Below are 25,189 nucleotides of genomic sequence, written 5' to 3'. Positions count from 1 at the left end.
ACAAGAAAAATAAACAGACCATTATCTATGACAAGAAAGCCAAATTTGGTTTTAATATATATTTTTGAACTGAAGTCACAATCTGCTGAATGAAGAAGCAAATCGATTAAGTGTATTTCGGAGCTAAGGGACACTTTCAACCAAAAAGAAGTTATCTGTACACACGCTCACGTACATGTGTATGATTATTCTCTTCCAGTCTTGCTCTCCAAAATGATCACCTGCATGTGTGCCTTCCGTCTTAAGACTGGAAGTCTGGAAACATGTTTGTGGCACAATTTAAGAAACATTTACCTGTTTACCATGGTGAAAGGGGACTGTTAAACAAACCAACCAACCCAAAACCCAAACAAACTTGTCTTGAAATTGTTTACGTAAAATTTGGAGTTCGTAATTAAGCAGCAAGGGGTTGGCTGGCATTTATTACTGTTCGTGCTTCACTGTCATAGCGAGCTGGTGCAGTGCACTGAGTATGGTGAAAGATCTTTACTTGCTGTTACTCCAAAACTTTCTGCAAGCCAAACAGATCATAAAAGAGCTGGTGTGTGTAGTGTCAGCGGCCATCAAAGCACAGACATTCCCCTACAACAGAGGGCTGTTGCGACAGAGATTTGTAGTAAGTGGTTGCAGATGTCTTCAAGCAGTTGCCAGACTGCGTGAACAATTCCTCATACCTTTGCGTGGTTGTGTCAGAGAAGAGAATAAGGTCCTTCAAATGATGGCCTGTGCTTCAGCACAGCCTCTTCAGGAGGAGACTCTAAATTGCGAGCTGGTGACAGCCTTACTTCCTGCAGGAGCAGACAACCAAGTGCTGTGGTTAGAGATGGGACGGAGGAGTAAACTTAACCTAAGAGCATCTCAGATGTTGTAGGCTGAAGGCAGATAACACTGAGGGAACAGCGGGAACACAGATATTTCTGCAACGATCTACTACTTCTGCTTGCATGCTCGAGATCTGCACTCATCTCTGATACGATGCCAAGGTCGGTGGAACAAAACGCAGAGACATTTAGGGAAGGCTTATGGTGTCTTTCTGTGATGCAAGCTTGCCAGCTAGGTAGTATTTGCAAGCTTGCTGTTAACTGATGTAACACACAACAGCACAAGTATCTAATGCTAAGGGTAAAATTGCTTGCTACCTCAAAATTAAATTTAAAAACCATTAAGCACAGTTCCAGTAGTGACAGGAAACAATAAAACAAAGTTCAGATGAGGCTGAAGCATATCCTGTTCTCCCAGCAGCAGGGCATGTTAAAGGAACATAGCGGAGGCCTGAATGCAGATTTTTCTTGATGGGTCATCTTTTCCAGTGGACTGGTTTTTTTGGGGTGGTTTGTTGGTTTGTTGTTTTTTTTTGTTTTTTTTTTAAAACAAAGGTTTCAGGTGAGCTTCACTGAGTCATCATGCTTGTTCCTCATTCTACATGCTGCTGTTGTAACCTAGAATATTCTGTTACCTCCGGACCAATCGTTGTTCATGGCAAGTTGCTCTGAGGATGTGCGTTCTTAGGCCAAGAAATTTCTGTGCAATGTCTCTCCCTTCTGTGCCCTCTCCCGTACCCCTAGAAAAGGGTCTTTTCCGCTCTTGTGTAGCTTTCTCTCCTTTTTAGCCGGCAATTTGTGCCTCTTAAAAATCGTGTTGTGGAAGTCTTTGACTATCCTGTTTTCTCTCTGACCGGACAGAACATCTGTCCGTCTCTCCACCTGCTTCTCCATCATGCAGCCTTCCTGGGCTCGGTGCCTGAAAGCGTTTTCCCCCACCTTTAACCAAAACCGGCAGTCCCCAGCCTGGGCTGTTCAAAGAGGGCAGGACTGCGAGAAAGCCAAGGCTGGAAGTGGATGGAGCCCAGCAAGGGCATAGCCATCTGACTGCAGCTTCCCCCGTCCACCCCGAGAGATGGACTTTTTCTGGGCAAGAGCCTTCAGGGAACAAAGCAGCTTGTGAAAAGAGTTAAATGGGCATGGTAGGTGTCTGCAGTGGTTAGGTGGATCCTGAGAATACCTTGGATATGTGTGACAGCTGCATTTTCTTTAAGTAGCTCTTTTTGCCCTTGATGGAATTAGTTACTGAGTAGTACTTAGTCCTGTCTGTTATTGAGCATATAGAATTCCTTTGAGGTAAAGATACAGTAAATGCTGGCATCGTTTTCTGCTATAGCCAGGTATAGTTTAGTGAAAAAAAAATTGTGAAAAACACAAGTTACGTTTTTGTAAGAGGTATCTGACATCTTTAGGCTAAACTGTATCTTCTTAAGGAAACTGTCAGGGTACTTCTGTTTCCAGAGGACAGTATATATCACTTAACGTTATCAGCAGTTGCCTTTATTTGCACTGTACACACGTAAGTGAAATATAATGTTAAAATTCAGCCGAGCTTTTAATAAAATGTACTCTGTGCACTGAAATTCAGCTAGTGTGCATATACAATGTCTGCACGCCAAAAAATTATTTGGGGCAATCTATAAATGTGCCGCACATTTAACAGAAGTTTTGCAGATAGAACCAGATCTCATTTTCTTTTCAGAACAACTGCCATAATTTTTCATCTCGTGAAATTTAAGAAAAAAAGATGCTTTTATGCATTTAGCATTTATTTGCTGTTAACTATTAAAACCCCGTAAATTTTCCTACCGTATTTACTATAAAACTTAGAAAGGCCTGTTAAATATGGAAGATGGTGAAAACTTCAATTGGCATCTGCCCAGAAAACCTTGGGCCTTTAAACCATGCACTGCACCTACTGCTTTCATGATAGCAAAATCCTCCTTTTTTATACGCTCCTAAGTAAGGAAAAGGTTGAGAGAAGAACTTGCTGTTCTTGGACATGGTCTAAAGAGGAGATTTTTTTTTTTAGAAAGACTGAGAAAAAAAAGTCTTTATTTCCTGGATTAAGAAGGAACAGAAAAGGCTCTGTGTTTGTAAATATATTGCATTACAACATGCTCTTCACTAATTAACCAGGTGGAAGTCATGGGAAGGGAATGAAATAGCACATGGATTTTCTAAGAGAAAATAGGTTTGATCTCAACCTTATTGAAGCAGCAGCCCAGAAGAGACATATCAGTAGCAGTTATGAATTTACAGTTTTATCAGAGTCGTCCTGCCTTTCTGAAGCCCATGAGGTTTCAGTTTGAAATTCTTAAATTGATTAAACAGGTTGGTTTTGTACCAGATGTTATTCTTGCGTGCTTTGAGAAAGAGCTTCATTTTAGATTTCTGCAGTAAAGAAGAAAACTGAACCGGGAACCTCGGTTCACAGTTAAAACCTGGGGTGCTGAATTTCAGCATGCAGCAGCAAATTTTTCCTGCCAAGCTGTAATCTCTTGATAATAGAAACCCTGACGCATAACCTTAACTACAGCTTTGCAATGGCATTATCATCACATTGATAAACACGCCATCTGAGCTCTGTTAGTCAGAACATAATGGCTTTGTGTATCTTGTCATGATATTTGTTTCTCGGGATAAAATATGGGACCTGCAAGTAACACATATGCAAACATTAACATGCTTGTTCCTTGTTCTTCCTGGGTTATTTATAGCTCCCTGTTTACACATTGTAGCAGGATACTGCAGAATCTAATACATTTCATTGGGGAAGCTCAAATTATAAAATGGTATTAGGAGATCTTGTGTTATGGCTGGTCAATAGCCATGGTAACCACTTTGTAAAATATAACCGCGTTGTCTCTCAACATTGACTGACCTAGCAAGCCATGGGATTTCCTAATGCCGTTTCGCAGCAATAATTATCCGTGGTGGTTTTTTTAATTGTGCTACAGTTTGTCTTCAGTGAACAGTACAAACAACAATGCTGACAGAATTCTGTCATAAATAATGTTTTAAAGTTAAACCTAAGTGGTAAAATTGAAATGTTTATCTTCATTTTTAAAAGTACAGAACTTGGATTTCTAAACCATTGTGCCCTAGAGCCACTTCCACTTTTTATCAAAACTTCCCTTTCTCATGCATCCATAGGTTTGAGCCTCATTGTTCTACCAGCCCCGTATTGTAAGACTATTTTAATTCAGCAGCTGTCATTTTCAGATGCCTTCTGCGAGTAGTGCAACATCTCCTGCACCATTAAAATGCAGACATAAAATTTGCTGCATGTCATTTGTGCAGAGGAGAGAGAAGTTAAACTGTGTTAGGCAGTCTGTTTTATGAGGCGCTGGAGAGCAACAGGTCACTTCTGATTTGGTGTGCAACTATTTAGTTCTTTTAAATATAAAAAACATTTAGAGGTCTCTGTTGTGCTTGACTCGGAGAAAAGAAGTAACTGTTCTTGCTGCAGGCTAAGGGAGAACTGAACATGATGCCTGAATTAATGGAAGACTAGAATAGGAAGGAAAATCTGAAAAAGAAAATGTTTTAAAAAAACCTTGATAATTTTGTTAAGCTTTAGAATTTCTGTCTAAGTTTCAGAAACTATTTTTTGTGTGCTTTGTTGTTCTTTGTGTATTAAGAAGTGGCTTGCTCTTGCCTTTCAATAGAGGCACACAACTATTTTATAGTGGGATATCTTGCACTGCCTCAAGAGCCTAGGGATAATTCTGTATGACACCAATAAAGGTGACAGTGTAATTGGCCAAAACTTCAGAATGCCAGAAGGATTGACTTCATTCATATTTGGAACGGCAATTCAAGCTCCCTCTATTTCTGTTATTCAGATAGGCTATATGTTAGGCTTATGTTCCCAGTAGGAATTTTTTGACATCTCAGGAGTTCAAAGGAAAACAGTTTGTCATAGGCTTGTTTTAATACAGAGTTGAATCACAACACAAAACAAATGTGAAATAGTTTGGTTAAAAGGAATCTTAAAAAATAAATAAAACAGGCCCTTAAGAATTCAGATACGCCACCGTAAGTCTTTGGCAAAATGAGGAACAGGGAATCGGGGCTTTTCATTTCATGCAGTGGACCAGATTGCGCTCTCGTATTTCACTGTGCTTTTTCATCCGTGGTTGGAGTGTTCCAGCTCTGGTTTCTTCTTATTCCCCTACAGCTTTTTATGTTGCCTTTTCCTATATATGCTCTGTTAACCGATGCTGCAAAAGCATCGTACCTCTGATACAGTCCGTGAGGCAGTGATGTCAAAGCCAGCAACTGAGCTGCGTCGTTTAGAATCCCAGTTCCCTTCGGATTGCCTGTTTTTAAATGTTTCTTCATTTAGTTGCTTTTCATTCTTTGTGATAAGCTGCAGACAGGAATTATATTGCTCTCTGGGATGTTGGGAGTGGTAGGAGGGCATGTTTGTTTGCCTCGTTGCGGCTGCCATCTTGTCTTGCCCAGAAGGACAAGACGAGGTATGCGTGTGGTGCCAAGGGAGCGATCGGCCTTCCCCTCAGCGTCATGAGAATTCCTTGTCATCCATGCGGTAAAAAGTGGGAAGTATGCATGCGCCTTAGTGACCAGTTACACGCTGTAGGCAGCCTTGGTATCTTGCTCTGCAGGTATGTGTGACTTCTGCCTGTGAATGGGGGGGCTGGTACCTTGCTACCGTAAAACTTCCCTTGTTCAGAAACCCCAGCACCTCGGTCACTGAACTCTTAAATTCCCGATTGTTCTGTTCACTGGTTTAAGAGGAGCAGGTGGGTATGAGCAAATTATATACTGGAAGGGACTGTAATCTCAGAGCATATACAACTGGTGGTTAATTCTTGTCTCTGTGCCCCCAGGCATGTTCTTGGCAAACCCTAGCAGTCTTGCTGGTTTTGAGGGTCAGGGTTAGGTAAGGATAGATCCCCGTGGGAGCATATCTGGAAAATAATATGCATGAGGTTCCAAAGAGACTGCTCACTCATATTCACCGTTGTGGTGGGAGCTCATGAGGTGTACGGAGCACTATTTTAGTAGCAAATTACCCTTTCTGGGATTCCTTATCCACTTCACAACATGGAAGCCTCTAATCACTTGCCCACCTCCTTCACGTAGATGTGTGCAAGAAGATGTGGTCCAAAATGCATTAAGCCAACTTGAGGTATGTTTCGTTTTAGGGAATTATTAATTCTCATCTCCCTCCCTCCAGAATGTTAGGGCCTGTATACTCAACAACCCTCATCTTTTTTTTTTTTTATCTTTTTTTTCAGGCAGAATTTGGTTATTTGCTAGTGTTAATACCTGTATGCTTATTATAGGAAAGGAAAAAGTCCTCGGGACTGGCCTTTCCAAAAAGCGCCACTCTGTGCTTAAGTCTTCATCTCCTGGTACCGATTCGGGGGGGGGGGGGGGGGGTGAAACGTTGGTGAGACGAGGAAGGCGGGGGGGAGGGGTGGGGGAGAATAGCACCCTGCACCAGATTCCCCAAATGAAGGTGCTGGCCCCGGAAAGACAGGAGGAGGAGGAGGAGGGAGGGGAGCGATGCTTGCAGCTGGAGGCTGAAGCATTATCTTGCCGGGGGGGGGGGGGGGGAAGGCATTGCAGAGGGGGAAACATGAGTGCAAGGGGCAGCTGAAGGGGGGACGACCGCCGAGTAAAAGCCGGGCAGCCGAGGGGTGCGGCAGATGAGATCCAGCAACTGGCAGAGGGGCTGCGGGGGGGGGGGGGGGGGGGGCGAGGAAAGACGCCAGCCCGTTGCAGAGCCCGGGACGGGCGGGCCTTAATCCGGCGGCTCGATTTCGCGGGGGCTTTCCCGGGGGGTGGGGGTTGAAGTGAAGGGGGTGTGTGGGGGGGGGTGTTGTGCGGCGATCCAGGCCGCCTTTTGCGGCGCGCCCCGCGGGTGCCGCGCCGCCCAACCCCGCCGCGATCACATGCTGGGCGGCCGCGGCCGCCGCCTCCCGCCCGCCCGGCCCTCGGCTCCGCTCCGCTCTCGGCTCCTCCGCTCGCCTCCACTCCCCGCGCCGCAGCCCCGGCCACCCGCCATCGCCGCTCCCTACCTGCGCCTTCCCCTTCCTCCCGGGCCCCGGCGGGCGGCTGCAGGGCCAGAGGAGGAGGAGGAGGAGGAGGAAGGAGCGACCGCGGACCGCTGCGAGCCGCGGCGGGGACGGGGAAGGGGGAGAGCGGCGGCGGCTCCGCTTTCCTCTGTCGGAGGGCTTTCTCGGGAAGCCGTTTGGGTGTATTCCGCCGAAAATCAGGAAGGGTGAATCCGGCGGGTTGGCGTCTGCAAGGACTCTTTAACCCCTGCGGCACCTTCTCCGGAGAGTCACTTTTCTCCCCTGAGAATCAGCGTTGCGTATTTTCCTTCGCCTGCTGCTTCCGAGTTGAAAAATAAGACTTCGAGAGAGCCGTGCGGCAGAATACTTGGGGCGTTTTGGAAAAGAACTGACTGTGGTACTGACTTTTTTTAAAGCTTCAAATGTTGGAAGTTTGACATGGAAGGGAATGCGGTTTGAATTTTTCGGTATCTTTTCCAAGCCTTTTTTCCCCTGCCTGTTTTCGGTTGCCGTGTAGGTAGACGTTTCCTTCTATCGACAGACCTTAAGCTAAGAACGTTGTTTGGCTGTTGTGCTGATTAACAAGATTTTTTTATTATTTTTTTTCCCCTCCTTCTGCTGACATACTGTTCTTGTTATCTTTTATCACAGAAACGTTTTATTAAGGGGTTGAGGCAGTACGGCAAGAACTTCTTCAGGATCCGAAAGGAGTTGCTTCCGAATAAGGAGACTGTAAGTACATTTGGACTTTATGTAATTTGCTTTTCCTCTTGCTGCTTCAGTGTTTGATCTTACGAAACTGTTTCCTTTTCACCCTGAGCTCAATTCTCTTCAGATAAATGGAAGAGAAATCCACGGCCAGAGAAGGTAGCTGTAATTTTTAGTGCAGTTTTTAGGTCTTAGTGTATGAAAGACGTTACATAAAATAGTCGTCATTGCTGGACGGAGTCGCTAAGGTTGGATTGAAGTGTATTTCTGGAGACCGAATCTAATTTTAAATTCTGACATTACGACGGGATAATACATTTATGTCACCCAGTTGGGCTCAAATGGCAGCGGGTAATTAAAGAAAGCCAAAACAAAACAAAATCTAATTGAATCTGGAAGACTGAGGTATGTGCCTGCTCCTGTGACCTGCAGAATTCGGTGGTTGTATTTAACTCTTCACGTTCCTGAAACATGTGGACAGCAAGCGTGTAACTTCAGTTTCTGAATTGATCTGTAGCTTATTACTCTACTGAACTTCATGAAGCTTACGTAACTGTCATTCTATTGAAAATCCTGGCAAGTGCTTAGAAGGAAGATGGACAGGGAGGAGTGGTTGACTTCTGCAAAGGAAAGAGGGTTTGGGAAGCCTTGGGAATCTAGTTACTTTTCCATTAGTCCTAATTGCTAAGCTTCTCTAGAAGCTTCGGTTTCTATTTTGCAGGTGTCATTTAACTACTGGGAGGGTGGGTTTGGAAAGCGGTTCTCATACTTGTTCTGAATTTAGAAGGGAAATAACTCGATGAAAATTGAGTTAGACTGTTTTCTAGCAGCGTGTTAGTGATCTGGAAAATACTTACTTAAAGCACAACTGGTTGTTTAGACACTTGAGTGTGTGGAATTCGGATGTTCAGTGGGGAAGAGTGTTACTGTAAAAATATTTTAAAACCTGACACGTACTGTAGGAGGTTTCCATTCTCTTCTGAGATGTTCTTGTGAGACGATGCTGTGATATCGCAATCTTTTGTTGGTTAAATAGTTAGTAACACCGTGTAAGTCAAGTAGAAAAGGAAGGATGAAATGATTCCTGGAGTGTCTCGGTTGGTATATACGTTCACTGATTCTGTTGAGAAAGATGTGAAAACTTCATTACTGATCAAGTGCAGGTAGACTTTGCTTCGGTATTCTGTTGGATTTTGAGGCATGAAGGCCCACTGTCGGAAAGATGACAGCTTAGAAGGAATGCCAAAATAGTATGCTTCTTAGCAACATCTAATGAATCCAGCGTATAGTCAGTTCAAGCAGTCCTTTCCTCTTTTCTTTGGAGTATCTCCTAGCAATGTACTTAGAACGAATTGGTGTTTACTTTAGAAATGAATTCTGCTGACGATAAAGTTACTGAGAGGCAGAAGTACTCTTCTAAAGTTTGAATTAGAGCAATTGTGAAATATGCTTTTAAATATAAAATGTCTCTGTGATAGAGACATTTTAAGGAGAAGGGAATAGAAAGACTGAAGAACTGAGAGTTGGGGGCAGGTGTCTGACCGTGTTTGTGCTACCTGACTTCTACGTTTGAACTTGGATATCAGGCCTAAGGCTTTTTGTAAAAGTTTTGCAAGTTTGCAGGTGGTGTGAAGCTTTATATAAGCTATCATTTTTGAAGTGTTACATTTTTGTTTTGTTAGTCTAAATTTTTAGTATAGAGAAGACTAAATATTAAGTGTGAGCAACTGGGAAGCAGTGTGTTGGTGGTTTTGAGCAGGCTTTTTTAGCCTCTAGTGGTAACTGATCTACAAATAACCTTTGACCTACAACGGATTGTTTAATCTCTGTTTCCCATTTTTGCCCACGCGTCTCACTTCTGCTTTCTTTTAATTCCCAGTCTTTTTCAGACAAAATTTACAGCAGTTTTGCTATAGTAAGACATGCAGAATAAAGGCTGCAGTAAATAATATTTGACTATCCCGTTTTGCTTTTCCTCCTTAAAAGTGGAATAATGAACAATGTAAATTATAAGGCTGTGGAAATAATTTGTCTGTATTTTTTCATCGCCAGCATGATTTCAGACACTTTGCCTGCCATTTTTCTACTGCTGTGTGAAGTAACCCTCTAGCAATTCCAGAAAGGCTAGAAAAAAGGTGTTGTGTTCCTGTTTAGCCACCATATTAACATGAGGTGAAACTCGAAAGATTATTATGTGAACACAGAAGCACTACAGCAACTCCCAGGTTCTGCAAAAGCTACTTGGAAATGAGTCAGGGGCATTCTTGAAGTGACTTGCCCTAAATGGAAACCAGGCTATAGGTCAATACATCCTGCACGTTTCTCATTTACTAGAGTTTACCTTACCAGTCACTGAAGCCTGTGGGGAGGGGAGCCAGGGTTTTTGCCTCCCTGCAAAACCCACTTAAAGCTAAATCTCCTTATTATCATGCTTCTTGTATAATGCATGCTTTTTCTAGACACTTATATTTATGCTGCTTTCACTGGGGGAGAGCTCTTCCTAATATCGTCTTAAGCCCTGCAGTTGGAGTATTACAATACTGGAAGATAAGTAATACGGTAGAAATGCAAAATTATTGTAGAGACTAGGCCTATTTTATATTAAATCAAGCTGAGGCTGCGGTACAGGAAGTCAGAATATAGCGGTGAATATGACACTGTATTTCTTTTATAATATTGGAAGGTGTAAAGTGGCTGTGGTGAGAGATGAGAATTAGGCCATACTGTAATAAGTTTTCACAGGCATGTTAAGGGAATGTCCTATTTGACTTGCGCCTTTGCTTTTTTTTCCCTCTCCACAGTTAATGTACAATATCTTTTAAGAAAACCTTGTATTTGTCAGTGTGTATTTTAACTAGTTTAACATAGTTTTTCAACTTTTTTGTTTGTTTCTTCTACATGAATAACCAGCAAGAAAAAAAAAAATCTTTATGAAGGAAAGTATTTACTGCATATCAAAGCTGTATGTTTGTTTAGGTCTTTACTCTTCCAGTTTATTTCGAATTTCCAGTTTACTTCAAAGTTTATGTCCGAGAAGGGTTCCCAGTGGGCATGAATGTCAATAGCTGGAGCATTCTCTTCAAGCTTTTTTTTAAGCAAGAGATAGAGGAAGTAAAATCAGCTGTTATCTGAGCATGCCCTCTGCTGAAATGGGAATGCTGAAATGGATCAAGGAAAGCCAGTAGTTTTAAGGCTGCATTGGTGTTAACCTTCTGATACCCTGGAGAAAAAAGTGCCTTCATGTAGATGAGCTTAAATAAAACTTCTGAAACTTCTTGGGTTTCCACTGAACTCTGTCTTAAATATATCTTCTCCTTTGTTCCCACCTATTTTTCTTCCTTTCCCCTTTGTCCTCAATAGTCTTCTCTTAGTTATAGTTGATTGGCACAGTTGGTGAAGTATCCTGCTCTCATTTGGTTTGTGCTTAGCAGCCACTTTTGATTCTTCTAAGTGGTAGAGGCCGAGAATCAAATTTTGGAGGCACCAATGTGACATGAACAGTTTTCATTATTAACTTTCATTTAAATTCATATGTTGTGAGAATGCAAGGTACCCAGCTGGCAACAAGTCTTCTTAAGTATCTGATTTGGCTTCAAGTGTGATAATTCCTCCCCCCCCCCCCCCCCCCGCCCCCCGTTTTCATATAATTTGCTAAAACTTTGTGATAATATGGGATTTTCGAAGTATTTAAAATTCTCCTGCTCTGAATTCTTTAGGTAGTTACACTGAGCTGTTTGAATTTGAGAGTTTTAGAAGCACCAGCATCGTGACAGGCCTGAGATAAATGTACTTAAATGCCTACAAGGTCGGGGATCGACTTACTGTGTTCTTGTAAATAGCTTAACTCTGTGTTAGTGCCATGCAAAAGGTAAATAGAAACATGGAATGAACGTGAGCTTGTGCAGACCAATAATGTCCAGTCAGAGCAGGAGGAGGAGGAGGATGCCAAGTCATGGTGTCAGCTTGTTCAGATTTAGGGCTGGGTCCTGTTCCACGCAGCCCACCCTTGTGCTGATCACTCAGAAACACTTCTGTAAGCTTCGGTTAGGGTGCAGTTTCAGTTTGCCTGAGTGATTTAAGGCTGTGGTCCCAGAAGAAACAGATTTGTTTTCCTCTGGCTGGAGTTCACGCAGCCTGCTTTATGTCAGGTTTGTTGTCTGACCAGCAGACCTCAAACGTCTTGGAGACGGAGGGGGGATGTGTGTGATTGTTCCTTTGGCAGCCTTACACGGGTTTAAGAATAACGTCGTGTTATATCATTAGATAGCCATGGCGTATGCTGCAATGTAATTGAGGCTTTGGAAACACTGTGTCTTCCATGGGAATAGGCCGAAGTATTTTTGACCTCTTCTGTCTGTTCTTAAAACTGGGGATGACACCTATCTGAATGTTTTGAGGTTCTCAAATGACTCCTGCTGCGTTCTTCAGGGAAGGTTTATGGTACAGTGGCCGTGACGATGGTCTAACTGTCTGCTTGTCTTTTTTTCTGGCAGGCTGAAGCTCCTTAGTGAGCCTTGTAGAGCCGCTTGCTTAGCGAGAAGTCTAAAAAGAGGACAGTGAATCTTTGTGGAGGCATGCAGACTTTGGTCTAATTCTGTTTTGAATTTCCCTATTGAGCACATAGGTATCTTTGGTGTGTGTGATTTTTGGTTTGGCTGCTTAGCAGGAGACGACAGAGTGCAATCGAAAGGTCTTGCCTCTGGGTGGATGCTTCCGTATTTAGCTTTAAAACACAGTGTAAACAGAAGTCATGAATATCAACTGTTTTCCTTAGATCAAAACACCTGCAATGTGCTGTATTTATGTGCGTAAGAAGAACTAAATATGCATCGCTTTCTTCTTCAGGAAAAATAGTCTCTCTTCAGATAGTAAAATCTTTCTCTCCAGATTAAATGCCGTTGGGACTTATCTCGGAGACTAAATAAGCTGTGCTCTGTTAATGTTAGGAGACAAAATGAGTGCAGTGTGAGCTCTCAGCATAAACTTCTGTTTAATTTTAGATTGGGGTTTAGATAAACAATTTTATTCTTGACTCATTAATGCTTAATCTTGTGTTACATAATATACAATATTGGCTTCCTGAGTAGCTCTTAAATATAGTGCAAATGTGTAGTAGCTGAAAGGTCACCGCAGTTACCATATGTGCAGGCTGGCAAGGTGTTTGTCCTCTCTGAGGACGAACTGTATACTATTCATGTCAACAAACAGCCTTAGCAATATTTGTGCAAAATTCTCGTGAGCATATGAAAGGTAAACATTCTCCCTCGACGTAATTGTTCAAATAGCAGTTTTCCTTTGATCGAAAGAGTGGGCTAATTAGGTGAATATATTTTGGTCCGTTAGTGTAAAGTGATTAGTTAGCCCTACATTAGCTTTTTAATCTTTGCATTTAGTGGTATAGCTTATTTGTACCAGTAGCTGAGTTTGTGTCTGTGGCATGGGCATTATCACTCTTCTCCTTTCCCAAGGGAAATATATTTTATTTGATGGTATATTCCCCTAATGATAGGATATTAATACATTGCATAGTCAAGGCATATTATTTCCTGACTTTTCTTTGCTGCAGGAGCATTCGGAAAGGGACAAGCTATGTAAGCCTTTTCTGTTTGAAAGCTGAACCTTTTTCCTTAATAACTTGTTCTAGCCTAGATGCAGTCAGAGCTGAAATTTTCCATTAGAGTTTGAAGCGACTGCCAACATAAACAGCCACTGCTTCTTTTCATTTCATCTCTGCTCACTGCTGCTAGTGCTTCCATTGCATGGATATTACAGTTGGAGGCTTTTGTTCTTGTTAAAACAGGGACTATAGGCTTCAACATTTTAAAAATGATAGCCTAAGACTTTTTTTCTTTAGTCGTAGCAGATACCCTACTGGGCTTCAGTCCATTTTGAAAAATGGGCAGAGGCATCAGTTGCTTTTCCTGTGTAAGTGAAACCATTGATTCATTTGCATAACAAACTCTTCTGTGGGGAACATTTTGCCTTTTTCTCTCTCTCTCTCTCTCTCTCTGGCTATCTTAGCTGATTGAGAGAGAACACTAAATTAATACGTTTGGCTTTAAGGTAAAGCAGTCTACTGAGGAGGCATACAGTAATTCAGTTCATGCTTCTCACCAGGAGCAGAATAAGTAAGCCAAAGAATTTAATGAAATGCTGAGCTCATAGGAGCTGAGCTCAGATGGAGATATTCCTAAATTTTGGTGGCACTGAGCTGAAAGATGTTTACAAAGACCAGATCATCTGTAAGGGATATTCAGTATATGTGTTTGCTGTGATTTGGCTTGTTCTTAAAAGTTTAACTGTTAAACCTATTGCAAATGTCATCATTTTATTGAATAATAAAACAGAAGGTTTGGAAACGTCTTTGAAGAGACACAGAGGTTTAACTCTAGTATATACCATGTCATCTTCATCTTTAAAACTGTTTTCAAGTCTTACAGGTGAGTAGAGCTGCTGACTGTATACTTCATTGGACAAGCCTGGGCCACGGTTCCAGCTCCATGGTTTATATACCATGCGTATTCCTTTTGTTTCAGTTTGCTGAGTTTCTTCTTTTGACTTAACGTATCCTGAAGGTATATATTGCTTAGCTCTTAAATCCTTGTTCTGTGAACTGCCTTTTTACATTGACTGTTCGCTTTCAGGGCCCAGTGCCACTAGTCTGTGGTCATCTGATTAATGACTATGGTTACATCTTCCAAAGACCAAAATACCCTTTCGCATATCTGTGTGTCTCAATTTCAGCTGAAGCAAGTAGAACCCAAGAAGGAAAGTACCTAACATGCTTTGTTTTTGTTTTAAATCTCTTAAGCTTTCTCTTAAGAGAATAAGAGAATTCGTTTTCCGTTGTATTATTTTACTTTTGTATTCTAAAGGTAATTTACAATGTCATCAGCTGAAAAACTGGGCTGGTTATTTGAGTTCCTTACTAAGAAACCTTTGTAGGTGAAAAGCATAATTCTGATTTGAAGGTGCATTCACTGTGCCAACTGGTCTCTCGAATTGCGTTTAGCCTGGGTAATAAATCAACTCCGCACTCTGGTGGGGTTTTTTTATTATTTTACATTACGAGATTGAAACTCATTGTTTATTTTTCTCTGAAGGTTTAGAGGTGGGTAGGGGTAAAATATTGTTACAAGCAAAAGAGGGCCATTAGGCAATTGCATTGAGTTCTGTCAGAGAGCCAAAAAGGACAATTTCTGCTTTGTAGTGAAAGGTATGTAGTTGAAGACTGAAGCCCAGATGATTTGGGAAATTGATACAATATTGTCTGAGTCTTCCTCAACAACTGAGAGAACACAATGCTTCTGTGACTCCTCGTGGCTCTGTTACGCTGCATTTTCCTTACCTTCTGTTTATAATTCACCATCCTAAGGCATTTTGTTTTGTTTGTTTTCTTATCGTGAATTCTCTTTTTTTGCATCTATGGGTACGTGTGACTCTGGTTAGAATGTTTTTGTTCACCAACAGACGTATACTTTTTATTCTGTGTTTTTCTTTCCCTATGAGAAAAGATAATAGCTTTTCTTCTTTTGTAGCAGTTGTCAGATTGTATCAAATACTCAGACATCAATCCTAAGGTCCTATGAATCTCAGGTACATAAAATAGGTATCTATTTGAGAATTTGTGCAGTTCGTTTTCATGTTTGAGCGTCCTATCCTGACAAGACTCTCTTCCACGGACGCCACGTACCAAAGCCTTTCGTGTTGTTTGTTTCTCATCCCGTTAGCGACTGAAGATATTCTTTAAGGCTTGAAGATGGTTTTCAGAAAGGCAAAAATAAAAAAGTCATATAAGCAACAGTGACATTTGTGGGACATCCTGTCCTAGAACAGTGCTAATGTTATAAAATTTGGGTGACTCCTTGAAGAAATTAATCTGTATAATCCTGCCTGGTGTCTGATTTTTTTGAAATGACTTAATAGAGCAATACTCTCCACGTAATCCTCTCTGTGGTACTAACTCACAGACCCACAGCTGAGGATTTCATGATCTTTAATTGTCTACCTGATGTAGAGCACTGTTGGGTATGGAATTGAAATTTTTACAAGTTAAGAGCCGAGTCAGGAGCAAACCTAGTGACTTGCTCGGGAAAACCAAGGACTTCTATGGCAAAGCAGGAAGATGAGCCTCGATGTCCTTTATAATAGTTGCATTGATGTAAAAGCGGTGTTGCACAAATCTCATCCTACAAGTACTTCATTTAACTATGAAAGATATGCATGAATCAATAGCTTTGTTTTATGGCAGGTTAAAGACTTCTGTTACGCATGTACGTGGCATTCTAAGATGGTATTTTTGGCGGGGGGACACGGGACCAAAGGGGACAACGCAATGCAAGTCTCTTTGGAAGAGCAACATAGCAGTGCTGAATACGTGCTTCAGATGGTGTCTACCTGGTGATGGTTAGTTCCTCCTTCTGATCTACGCAGTGCGAGTGCCAACTTTTAAAAATTCCTGTATGGAGCAGACAAAGGAATTCTTTTCGAAAAGGGTTTTTAGAAAGGGAGGGAGATGCCCACCAAACCACTTGTCTCCGCAAGTGGTGAGTTTCATGGCAATTGCTCAAGTCTGAGATATTGAAAAACAAACTGCAGTGAAACTCAAGCAGTTTTTTTCAGCTAATTCAACTTCTGTGTTTAAACTTTATGTTTATGGCCTATATGTAATTGGGGGGGGTTTGTTTTGGGGTTTTTTGGTGGTTGGGGGGGGGGAGGCGTCATTTGTATTTGGGCCAAATTTTATCCTTAGTTATCCACTGGAAGCCAGTGCAGACTGCTCACAGATAACTTTTTGCCAGACTGGTGGCTTGCTCACATTTGAGGAACAAACGTTCTGTTTCACTACTTCATTTTCTCTTCCTCAGCACCCACATTGCTTTCTTATCCTAGTCAGGGATAATGAAGATTAATTACAAATGTACCGTTAAGGAGGGGGAAAAAATTGAGCGGGGGGGGGGGGGGGGGGGGGGGGGGGGGGGCAGCTAGGTTGTAGCCAACGCAACTGAGGATGTTACCTAGGTGTTGTCCCAAGTGGTGCTGTTTCACGTGTGTGTTTACGGTGTGAGAGAGAGAGAGATTACAATTTCAAAAGGTATTGCAGCAGTTTTCTTTTGAATTTTTGAGTTCAAGCATTAAATAAATACAGACAGCTTTGACTTGTTGAGAGTCATGTTACAGGAGAGTCGGGGTGATCTGGAGTGCTTAGTAGTGCAAAGCAGTTTTCAGTTCCTTAACACAGACATTCAAAATTGTTGTCCAGGTTGTGTGGGGTTCAATAGAGAAGCAGTTTGGGGGCAAAAGATGGTGCACCAGGAGAAAAAAAAAAAAGAAAAAGTGTTGGCAGAGAGTAAACCATACTTTTAATGCATCTTGCCTGCCACCCTGAGCATGAAATTAACTTTCTTCTTATGCAACAGATCATTGGCCTTAATCGTTGCTTCCTGCCCCAGATGGCACTGGGAGAACGGTATCTACAGTGTTCTTTTGGCATAGAATCAGCCCCCAAATACATTATTCAGTCCTAAATATCCTGTAATATGCTGCTATAACTGTACTGTGAGAACAAGACAATAACAACTTCAGTAGACAGATGCACTCATTTTGTCATTTGTTTCAAACCAGCTGTAAAAAAGAAGCAGTGCTTGATTACTGTTTTTTTGTTTTGTTTTTTCTTGCCAAGGAAAACTCCCAGGCATTACAGAGATTGTGGAATAAACTGAGAAGGGGGGTGGGGGGCTGGGGTGTAAGAATAGTGGCTTTTGTTTAAAGGGGCTGTACCATAGGGGAAACTAAGGCAGTTTGTGGATATAACAGTCTCTGTAAGCCTTGTACTTTAAGAAACATTTAATGTCACAAGCTGAAATCTGCTATGTTTGCTTTTGTTTTGTTTCCCCTTTTTATTTTGTATCTGAAAGAAAAATGCTTAGGAGTATGATAGAATTCAAATTCTCTGGACATAAAAATGCTAATGATTACTTATAGGTGATGATGGTGGTGGTCTTTTGGGCCAACATCTACGGTTTTTATCACATAAGGGAAGAGGCCTGTTCTGCAAGGTGATCAGTCGGTAGAAGGAAGGCTGCAAATCTGAACCATAGCCCCTGTATACATGTGTATGGTGGTGGATTTATAGTGGGGGATTCCTTTCCCTGCCAAGAGGTAGAATGCATTTTCAGGCATCTTAATGTCATCTGGTATGTGGAAAACAAAGATAACGAAGCTGTGAGCCTGCAAAATGCTTAGGCTTTGGGTTTCCTGTTCCTGCTTGTGAGTAGTAAGTGTCTTGCAAGACTGGGGGCTACCATTTGTGCTGTCTGTGCTTTTTTGCTTGGAGTAAAAGAGGCTCCCTCTGCTGACTGTGCCTCCGACATTGCCCCAGGTAGAACTACATCCTTATGCTGCAGCATCGCACATTCTGCAGTAAAGAAATTCAACATGCTGCTTCACTTCTTGCTTTTAGTCTGGTTAAGAAGGTACAGGTCGTGTCGCATCAAATGCTGAGGAACCAAAGCAGGTTCCACAGAAGACCTTTGGCTTTTTACATCCCTTCTTTTTTAAAAATCCTAGAATGTTGACGGGTGTGTTTCCTTCGGATTTAGTTCTTTCAAGATTAAATTTTTCAATTCCCCTTTTCTTTCTAAATGCGAACTTAGAAACTTTGTCTTTTGGGGAGATGTAAACGAAAAGAGATGATTTCCCAAGTAATCACTGTATTAAAGAATTTGGAGTCTTAAGAAATAGACAAAGTGTTATGAAATTAATGACAAAATAAAAAATGCTGACAGTACTGCTGGTTGGGAAATCCTTATAGGCTCTTGTCATCTGGTACATAGAAAGTTGGCAGAGGAACATTGTTTCTTTTTATGCTACCAAACTCGTGTACAGCAGTAAGAAATCTGGCATTAAAAAGGTGCTGATAAGTAATTCTATCGCCATGGTGAAATAGATTGTTCCTGTTGGGAGGAAGAGTTGAGTTCATTCCTCTCCTTCCCCTCCCCCAGACATACTTTCTGGGCTCCGTTTTCCCTTCCTCCCAATGCCCCTGACACAAACTGAATTATTTTGTACAATGCCTCTAGACCCTAACCTTTAAAGAAAGGGAGAGTACATTCCAGGTTATAAAACAGCTCTTTCCTCATGCAATTTGAGAAGTCCTCCCTGTTGTTCAATTCCGAGCCTGCTTTGTGCCTAGTGCCTCTTGTTGTGTAAAGCACTAGGACATCCCACAGGAACTCTTGATTTATTTTGCTAACTCTGCCCTTCTCTGTGGTTGAGAAACCTCTAATGATCTGTGAAACTCCAAGATTTTTGAGTTGAACAGTAGTAGTTTTAAGAACCTCCTCTACTACATGAAAGTCTTAACGCTTTCCACATGCTGGGGTTTTGGCCTCATGAAAAGCTGACCTCCTACAAATACAGTTTGTAAAGCTAGGCGTCCTGGGCCAGGGCTTGTTAATGCTATTGTGAAATGGGGGGGGGGGGGGGAGAAAAAAAAAATGTAATGAAAACTCTGGGCTCTTGGCCAGCAAGGAAAATGTGATACAGTGAACATGCTTCTGTTGCCCTTTGTTACTGTTCAAGTTTGATTAGCTTTGTTTCTGGTAAGCTTAATTGCGGGTCTTTTTTTTTTTTTTTTTTTTTTTTTTTTTAATGGCTAAGGAGGGGATCTTTGCCAAAGCTCAAGTCTTTCATTACCTGAATTGCAGTGAGAAGGAACTGGAGAAATAAATCATGCTACCTCCCCAACAAATAAACAAACAAAAGAACACCCCCCCACACACACACCCCCAAACCCCATTAAACTATAAACCCAGCCCTTTTCTTTTTCCTTCCCTTGTTCCTGCAGCCCTACCACTATTACTTGCCATCCGTTACTTTTCCTTCCCTGAAGTTGCCTTTAGGGTTAAGAGTAAATTTAGACAAATGTGCAATGCTAACTGCATTACTTGGATTTATCTTTTCCATTTAGCAGCACAAGGGAAAGAAGGATTTTGCCATTTTAAATGCTTGCTGATTTCTAAGAGCCCAAAAGACACATTGGTTGCCTCTCTCTGTAGGGGAGGGTGTGTCATGTAAGCCTCATGACCGCATCAGAGATTGTATACTTGCTAGTTTCTGTAGTAAGGGTGGTGGTTTTTTTTGCCTGGGCAGTGTTCGTGTTTAGTAGTTGTGCTTCACTAGAGCTTGGCTGACTTCTCTGCAATCTTGATGTCACACAGACTGCGCTTTCTGCGTACATTTCCTTTCGTTGTATTAGAGCAATACAGTTGCAATTCCAGAGACTGGAAGAACATAATTTACAGAAATAGGTGGGTTTTGGTTTGGACCCTGGTTTTGTTCTGCAAAATTTCATACCATGCAGATTCAGGTGTGACTAAAAATACGTGCTGTCAGCCTTGCACACTCTGGATGCCTAAAGAGCATATGGAAAAATGCGTTTATCCTAATTCCCACTGTTAAATCAGAGCCAGTTATGTAGAATAACTCTGTGGGTTATATGACTGGACTTTCACCTTCTTACCATGAAGTGACATGGACAAAGGCCTTCCACCTTCAGTGCTGTGTTAAAGTTATATTGATTTACCAATTCCAGCTCATGTTCTTATTCTGTGGCATTTGATGTGATAGATTTTTGTTGTTGTTGTTGCCTGGCTTTAGAAGAACATTCTTTTGCTGTGAGCATAAAAGCTTCTAAAAAGAATTTTCTGTGCTCACTATGGGCATAAAGCTCTCCTCCCTATCTTTCCCTTATTTATATTCTTTTAAGGTGAGTAATGTTTTTGTTTCCGAGAAATCTGTGTTTCTTAAACTTGTAAGCTTTTAAAAACTGATTCAAATGATTTTCAGCTAAAGGATGAAAAGGAGGAAGCTGAAGTCTTGTTAGATTTGAGCAACCAGAGAGTTTTAACCTGTAGCTGTCTTAAGATATATCTGGAAATAATGCATATACTTTTAGAAAGCTTTATTTAATAGGTGCGTGTCTACTGTAGAGAGACAAATGGAGGTTGTAAGCTGCTGGTTTTGGTTATTATGAATGACCCTGCTTGCCCTACTCTTATCTTCTGAATATTTCTCCGTGAAGCATATTAATAGTGGTGCTGAAGACAAATCAATGGGATTAAGTGTTTAAGGGAAGACTGCCCTACTGTTTTCCCACCTCATCCAATCACCCTTTCATAGTCCTTATCCCACATTTACACAATCTGGAGTCGTGACTCTAAAAAAACCATGCTGGCATTTAGAAATTGTGACTGTAGAAGTTTTCACTGCTTCAGCAATTAAGTAGTTTGTAACAAATTTATGTAAATCGCCACTGAATAAATAGTTTTATATATGCATGTCTGTGCCAAACTAGTGTTAAGTTTTGGGGGATTTTTTGAGTTACGGAAGTTTCGCTTTGACCTTTTCAAGTGAACTTATGTAGAAAAGATATGGGAAATTTTTAAAACCGAGTTTCACATTATGTTTGATTGCTTTAGTTGTCATCTCGGAGCTGAAAATGTGGATGGAATCCTGCAGGCTGTAGATAAACAGCCTTTCTGGTGCACTGTTCAGTCTTGGTTTGTTGTTCCATAAAGGTCATGTCAAAACGAGGGGGGAAAAAACCCAAAACAAAACAACAAAAAACCCCAGACTGGCAGGGACTCCTTATCTTAGGAATAAGAAGTTCTCTGGGCTACTGATTTTTTCAGATATTCTTGCTTCAGTCTCTCTCCAGGAATATGTCCTTTCTCCTTCAGTGTTGAAAAGAGTCTATTGTGTAACTTACTCCCCAAATAGTCTGTTAATCAGCCTCCAGCTTTTGCAACTTCATTGCAGCTGTAATACTCTATTGGCAAAAGGAAGGCTAATAAGAAGAGGTAGTTTCTTTAATTGGGTTAATGTCTGTAGTTGAAGTCTTTGCAGATTGAGCAGTGCAGGGGAGAAGCACAGCTAGTGGAAACCTAGTGGGTAGACGTTGATAGATATGGTTTGCTCTGACACTTAATTAGACCTGTCCGTTTCTGAACGGTTGTTACCAGGTGGAAGGATGGGGCTGGGGGGGGAGCTGGTCTGTTGGATACCAGGCAGTTTTCTCAGATCATCCATCTGCTTTTATTCCTCTTCTCCCCCACTTCCCAAGGTCACCTTCATCTGCAGTATATAGTGGGGATTTCCATTTTATTTCATTAGAAGTGTGTTTGAAGGGCAGCAGGAAAGTAAGATGCTGCCAAAGCTTTGTTGCCTCTGTGTTATTTTGCCTTGTCTCCATAATAATTAATGTTGACGTTGCTTGCTTGAAGGCTGCTGGGTTCCTGGCAGCTCTGCTTTCTTACTCCCCCGGGGGATCTGTTAGCCGTGGGATATATGCCCTCTGAGATGTAGACACTGAAAAAAATAAGTTGCAGGTACCTGCACCTTTTCTGAACAGAAACGACGCGCGCCCATTAATTAAACCCTTTAATAGGTTAAAAGCCCTTTTGTAGGAGGCTTCCTCTGTTAGCTTTGAAGCATTTCTGAGGAATTCTGTGGAACGGTACCTCCTGAATGCCGTGAGCTTTGCATACCTTGGTGCTAGGAGGTTGCAGGCTGTACACCTGTTCTGGGTCCTCCTGGGTGTCTGGGGTCATGTTGTTGCAAATTTTTCGAAGCCTGGTGAGTAACCAAACCACAGTTAAAAAATGGCTAGTGAACCACAGAAAAAGCTTTGTTCGTGTATTTGACAATTAGAATGGTTTCAATTATGAGACCACTTTGCAGTAGCATGTGTTTGATGGATTAGGGAAACATGAGTAATAGAAAACCTGTCTTGCTGCTTTGTGTCTCCAGTCTTTTCTGAAGGGAGAAAGGAGTGCGTGCTGTTTGGCTTAGCAGCAGCTTTCTTCTGAGTAGGGAAATACAAGTTAAGAAGGCCTGCGTGGTTTTAAATATTTAAAAAAAAAAAAAAAGTAAATACAGCCCACCACTATAAGAACTTACTATTTGAATTCAGTTATGTGTGTTCTTTGCTTATATACTTTTTTCAGCTTTTAATACATCTTTTAAATTAGGAGTTTTCAAGGGTGTTGTGGGAATTTACGCCCAGTTGAGCTGTCATTACTGGATGTTACTCTGCTCAGGGTAATTGTCTGCTGTGAGTGACTGTAAGGAAATAATTTGTATTAGTCATGAGTTTGTTAGGTTTTGTTGTTGGGTTTTTTTATTTTTAATGGACAGAGCACTGAATATAGAACAGGTACTCTTCTAACATAGATACTAGAAAAGGACACAGGTAAATGGCTGTATCTTGTAATGTTTTCACCTTGTCCCACATATTTAATCTATTTAAAAATTCAAATGTTCTTAGAAATCTGTATATCTGTACAGTAAAGAACTGTTCTTTTTCTGAAGTTAGTACCTCTAAGGCCAAAAGGAAATTGTTGTTTTCCTACACGTTGGATGTAATTCTTTGGTGTGTTAAATGTTTTCCTTCACAGTAAATTAAAATATGCATATATCCATAACTACAGTACCTGGAGAATATCCTAATTTGGGAAGCAACCTGGTTTCTTACCCCTTCCACAGTTCAAGATTTGTTAGCTGGATTCTTTCTCTTGGGTAAGAAACACAAGAAAGTAGTAAGTTTGATGCTTAGATTATATAGATTTTCCATGCCACGCAAGTGACAGTGTGCTCTGCTGACCTGTTACCTTCTTTACTACAATTCATGGTTAATTATTTTTTCGGTTGCCTGTCTCTTGAACTCTTACTGTATGGAGCATTATCATAGGTTTGGAAACCAACACAATGATTTTTAACTTTTAATCTTATCTGGACTTGTTAAACTTTTATTTGCATTTATTCCAAGGAGCACAGTAAGCGTTGCAGACAAAATGACTAACAGACTTGTTACTGATCAACATAATCCTGAAAAAACTGTCATATTAAGTTTCCTCCCTCCCTGTTACCCAGTTTTTCGAAGCTAACACAACGTTGCTGAAAGCCTTGCTCTCTTTGCTCTAGACTACCAACACGGGCTGCCATGAAGGACAGTTGTAGCCAGTGGTAGTCAAAGTATCCGATAATCTAGTTGCCTGCCCTTTGAAAACTGAATTGATGTTAACAAGCAAATCTCCTAGGATACAATGCAATCATCTAGTTAACGACTTGAGATGAGGGGAAGGCACGTGTTTCAAGTTACTCTTGATTTTTGGTTTTAAGGTGATGGCACCAGTGAGTGTTCATTCTACAGTGGAAAGCAATAACATGCATAGGTATCTACCGTAGCATTAAAATTGCAATTAATTTGTTTTTTTCATGTTATGTAGTCTCACTCTCAGCTTGTCCACATAGGAAAATTGACTACCACATTTGTACAGAAGCAGTGTGATTTGACTGGGAAATGTTAAGCCATGTCCAGGGTAACATGACTATGCTTTGATATGATCCATTATATTATTGGTATGCACTTGTCATTCTTTGGTTCGCTTTCCTTGGGAGACAGAAGCAATGAAAGGTGATCGGAAGGAACAAGAATGATATGAGAATGTAGCGTTGCTTTTGAAACAAACAAACAAACAAAAAACCCAAACCAAAACAGAAACCTAAACCACACTACAACAGTGAAAACACACACAAACCCCCCCATCATTCCAAATTCATTGCCTAAACCTAATAAAACTACAGGCTTGCATTCAGGCAGAGTTTTCAAACACAAAGGGTCTAACAGCCTTGTGACAGCATGACTGTTCCTGAAGGTTCATTTTCAAATGTGCAGTTAACGTCAGCCTTTTGGAGATTATACACTAATGCGCTATGGACAGCCTAGTTCCTTTTACCTTGAAAGGGGCTGCTTTTAATGTTGAAAGTATGGAGCCAATTATTTCAGAGTTACATGGCAGTTGTTTTGGTTTTTTTTCTGTGGCATGTTCCATGAGAGTCTTATGCCATGTTTGTCCCATCCTTTTCTTTTAAGCAATTAATTCTACCTTGTTTCAGGTACTTAATCATGGTGTTGCTATTGAAGATAAAACTGTCTTTAAGAAAAAACATTGCCGGGTGAAATAAGTAGTACTCTAAAAGCTTGGCGTTCTATTAAAAATAAGAAGCCTTTTATAGTAAGGGGGGGGGGGGAGGATTGATTAATGATGTGCATAGGCAGATATAGTCAGACTGTTTCAACATGTTGAAAACTTTCTTTGAATGTAGAGCACAATGGTAACGTGTTTAACTAGTACTGCCAACCACAGGATAAATGCTAAGTATAAAGATATGTTCTCTTTTTGTGAATTTATTCTGTATTTAACAAACAAGTAAGATCTACCAAGCTATCTTCACTTGATGTGGAAAAATTAGGTTTTTTTCTTTTCACAGGTTGATGTTGGTTTTTTTATTTTACTTTGTGTGTGTGCTTCAAAATTTATCAAACCATGTGTAACGCATACTTTCATACCATCCCAATGAGAAATTGTTGTATGGGTCCTTGTGAAATAGAGATCCTTGAGAACGACTGTGAAAAAGTTACATTATATTCATAACAGCAGTGTTATTCTGTGTCACTTGTGTTAGTCAGAAAGCTGCTTTGCGAATGGGGGAAACTTTAACAGCAAATATCCCTCCAGGGTTTATCATTTTCCAGACAAGATGGCT

At 41.1% G+C, this 25,189-nt stretch overlaps 1 protein-coding gene across 9 annotated transcripts in view; it reads left to right on the top strand.

Moving 5' to 3' along the window:
- Positions 1-25,189, top strand: part of RERE (arginine-glutamic acid dipeptide repeats) — a 257,146-nt gene that overhangs the window by 194,701 nt on the left and 37,256 nt on the right. For all 9 annotated transcript variants that reach the window (XM_049803204.1, XM_049803223.1, XM_049803242.1 and 6 more), the window contains one exon: positions 7,523-7,603. In XM_049803204.1, the coding sequence (XP_049659161.1) occupies positions 7,523-7,603 (81 nt within the window). The remainder of the gene's footprint in view (positions 1-7,522; positions 7,604-25,189) is intronic.

This window comes from Accipiter gentilis, chromosome 1 (genome assembly GCF_929443795.1).
Source record: "Accipiter gentilis chromosome 1, bAccGen1.1, whole genome shotgun sequence".
Lineage (NCBI taxonomy): Eukaryota > Metazoa > Chordata > Aves > Accipitriformes > Accipitridae > Astur > Astur gentilis.
The sequence above is the reverse complement of the archived record's forward strand: the minus strand, read 5'-3'. Positions and strand labels throughout refer to the sequence as shown.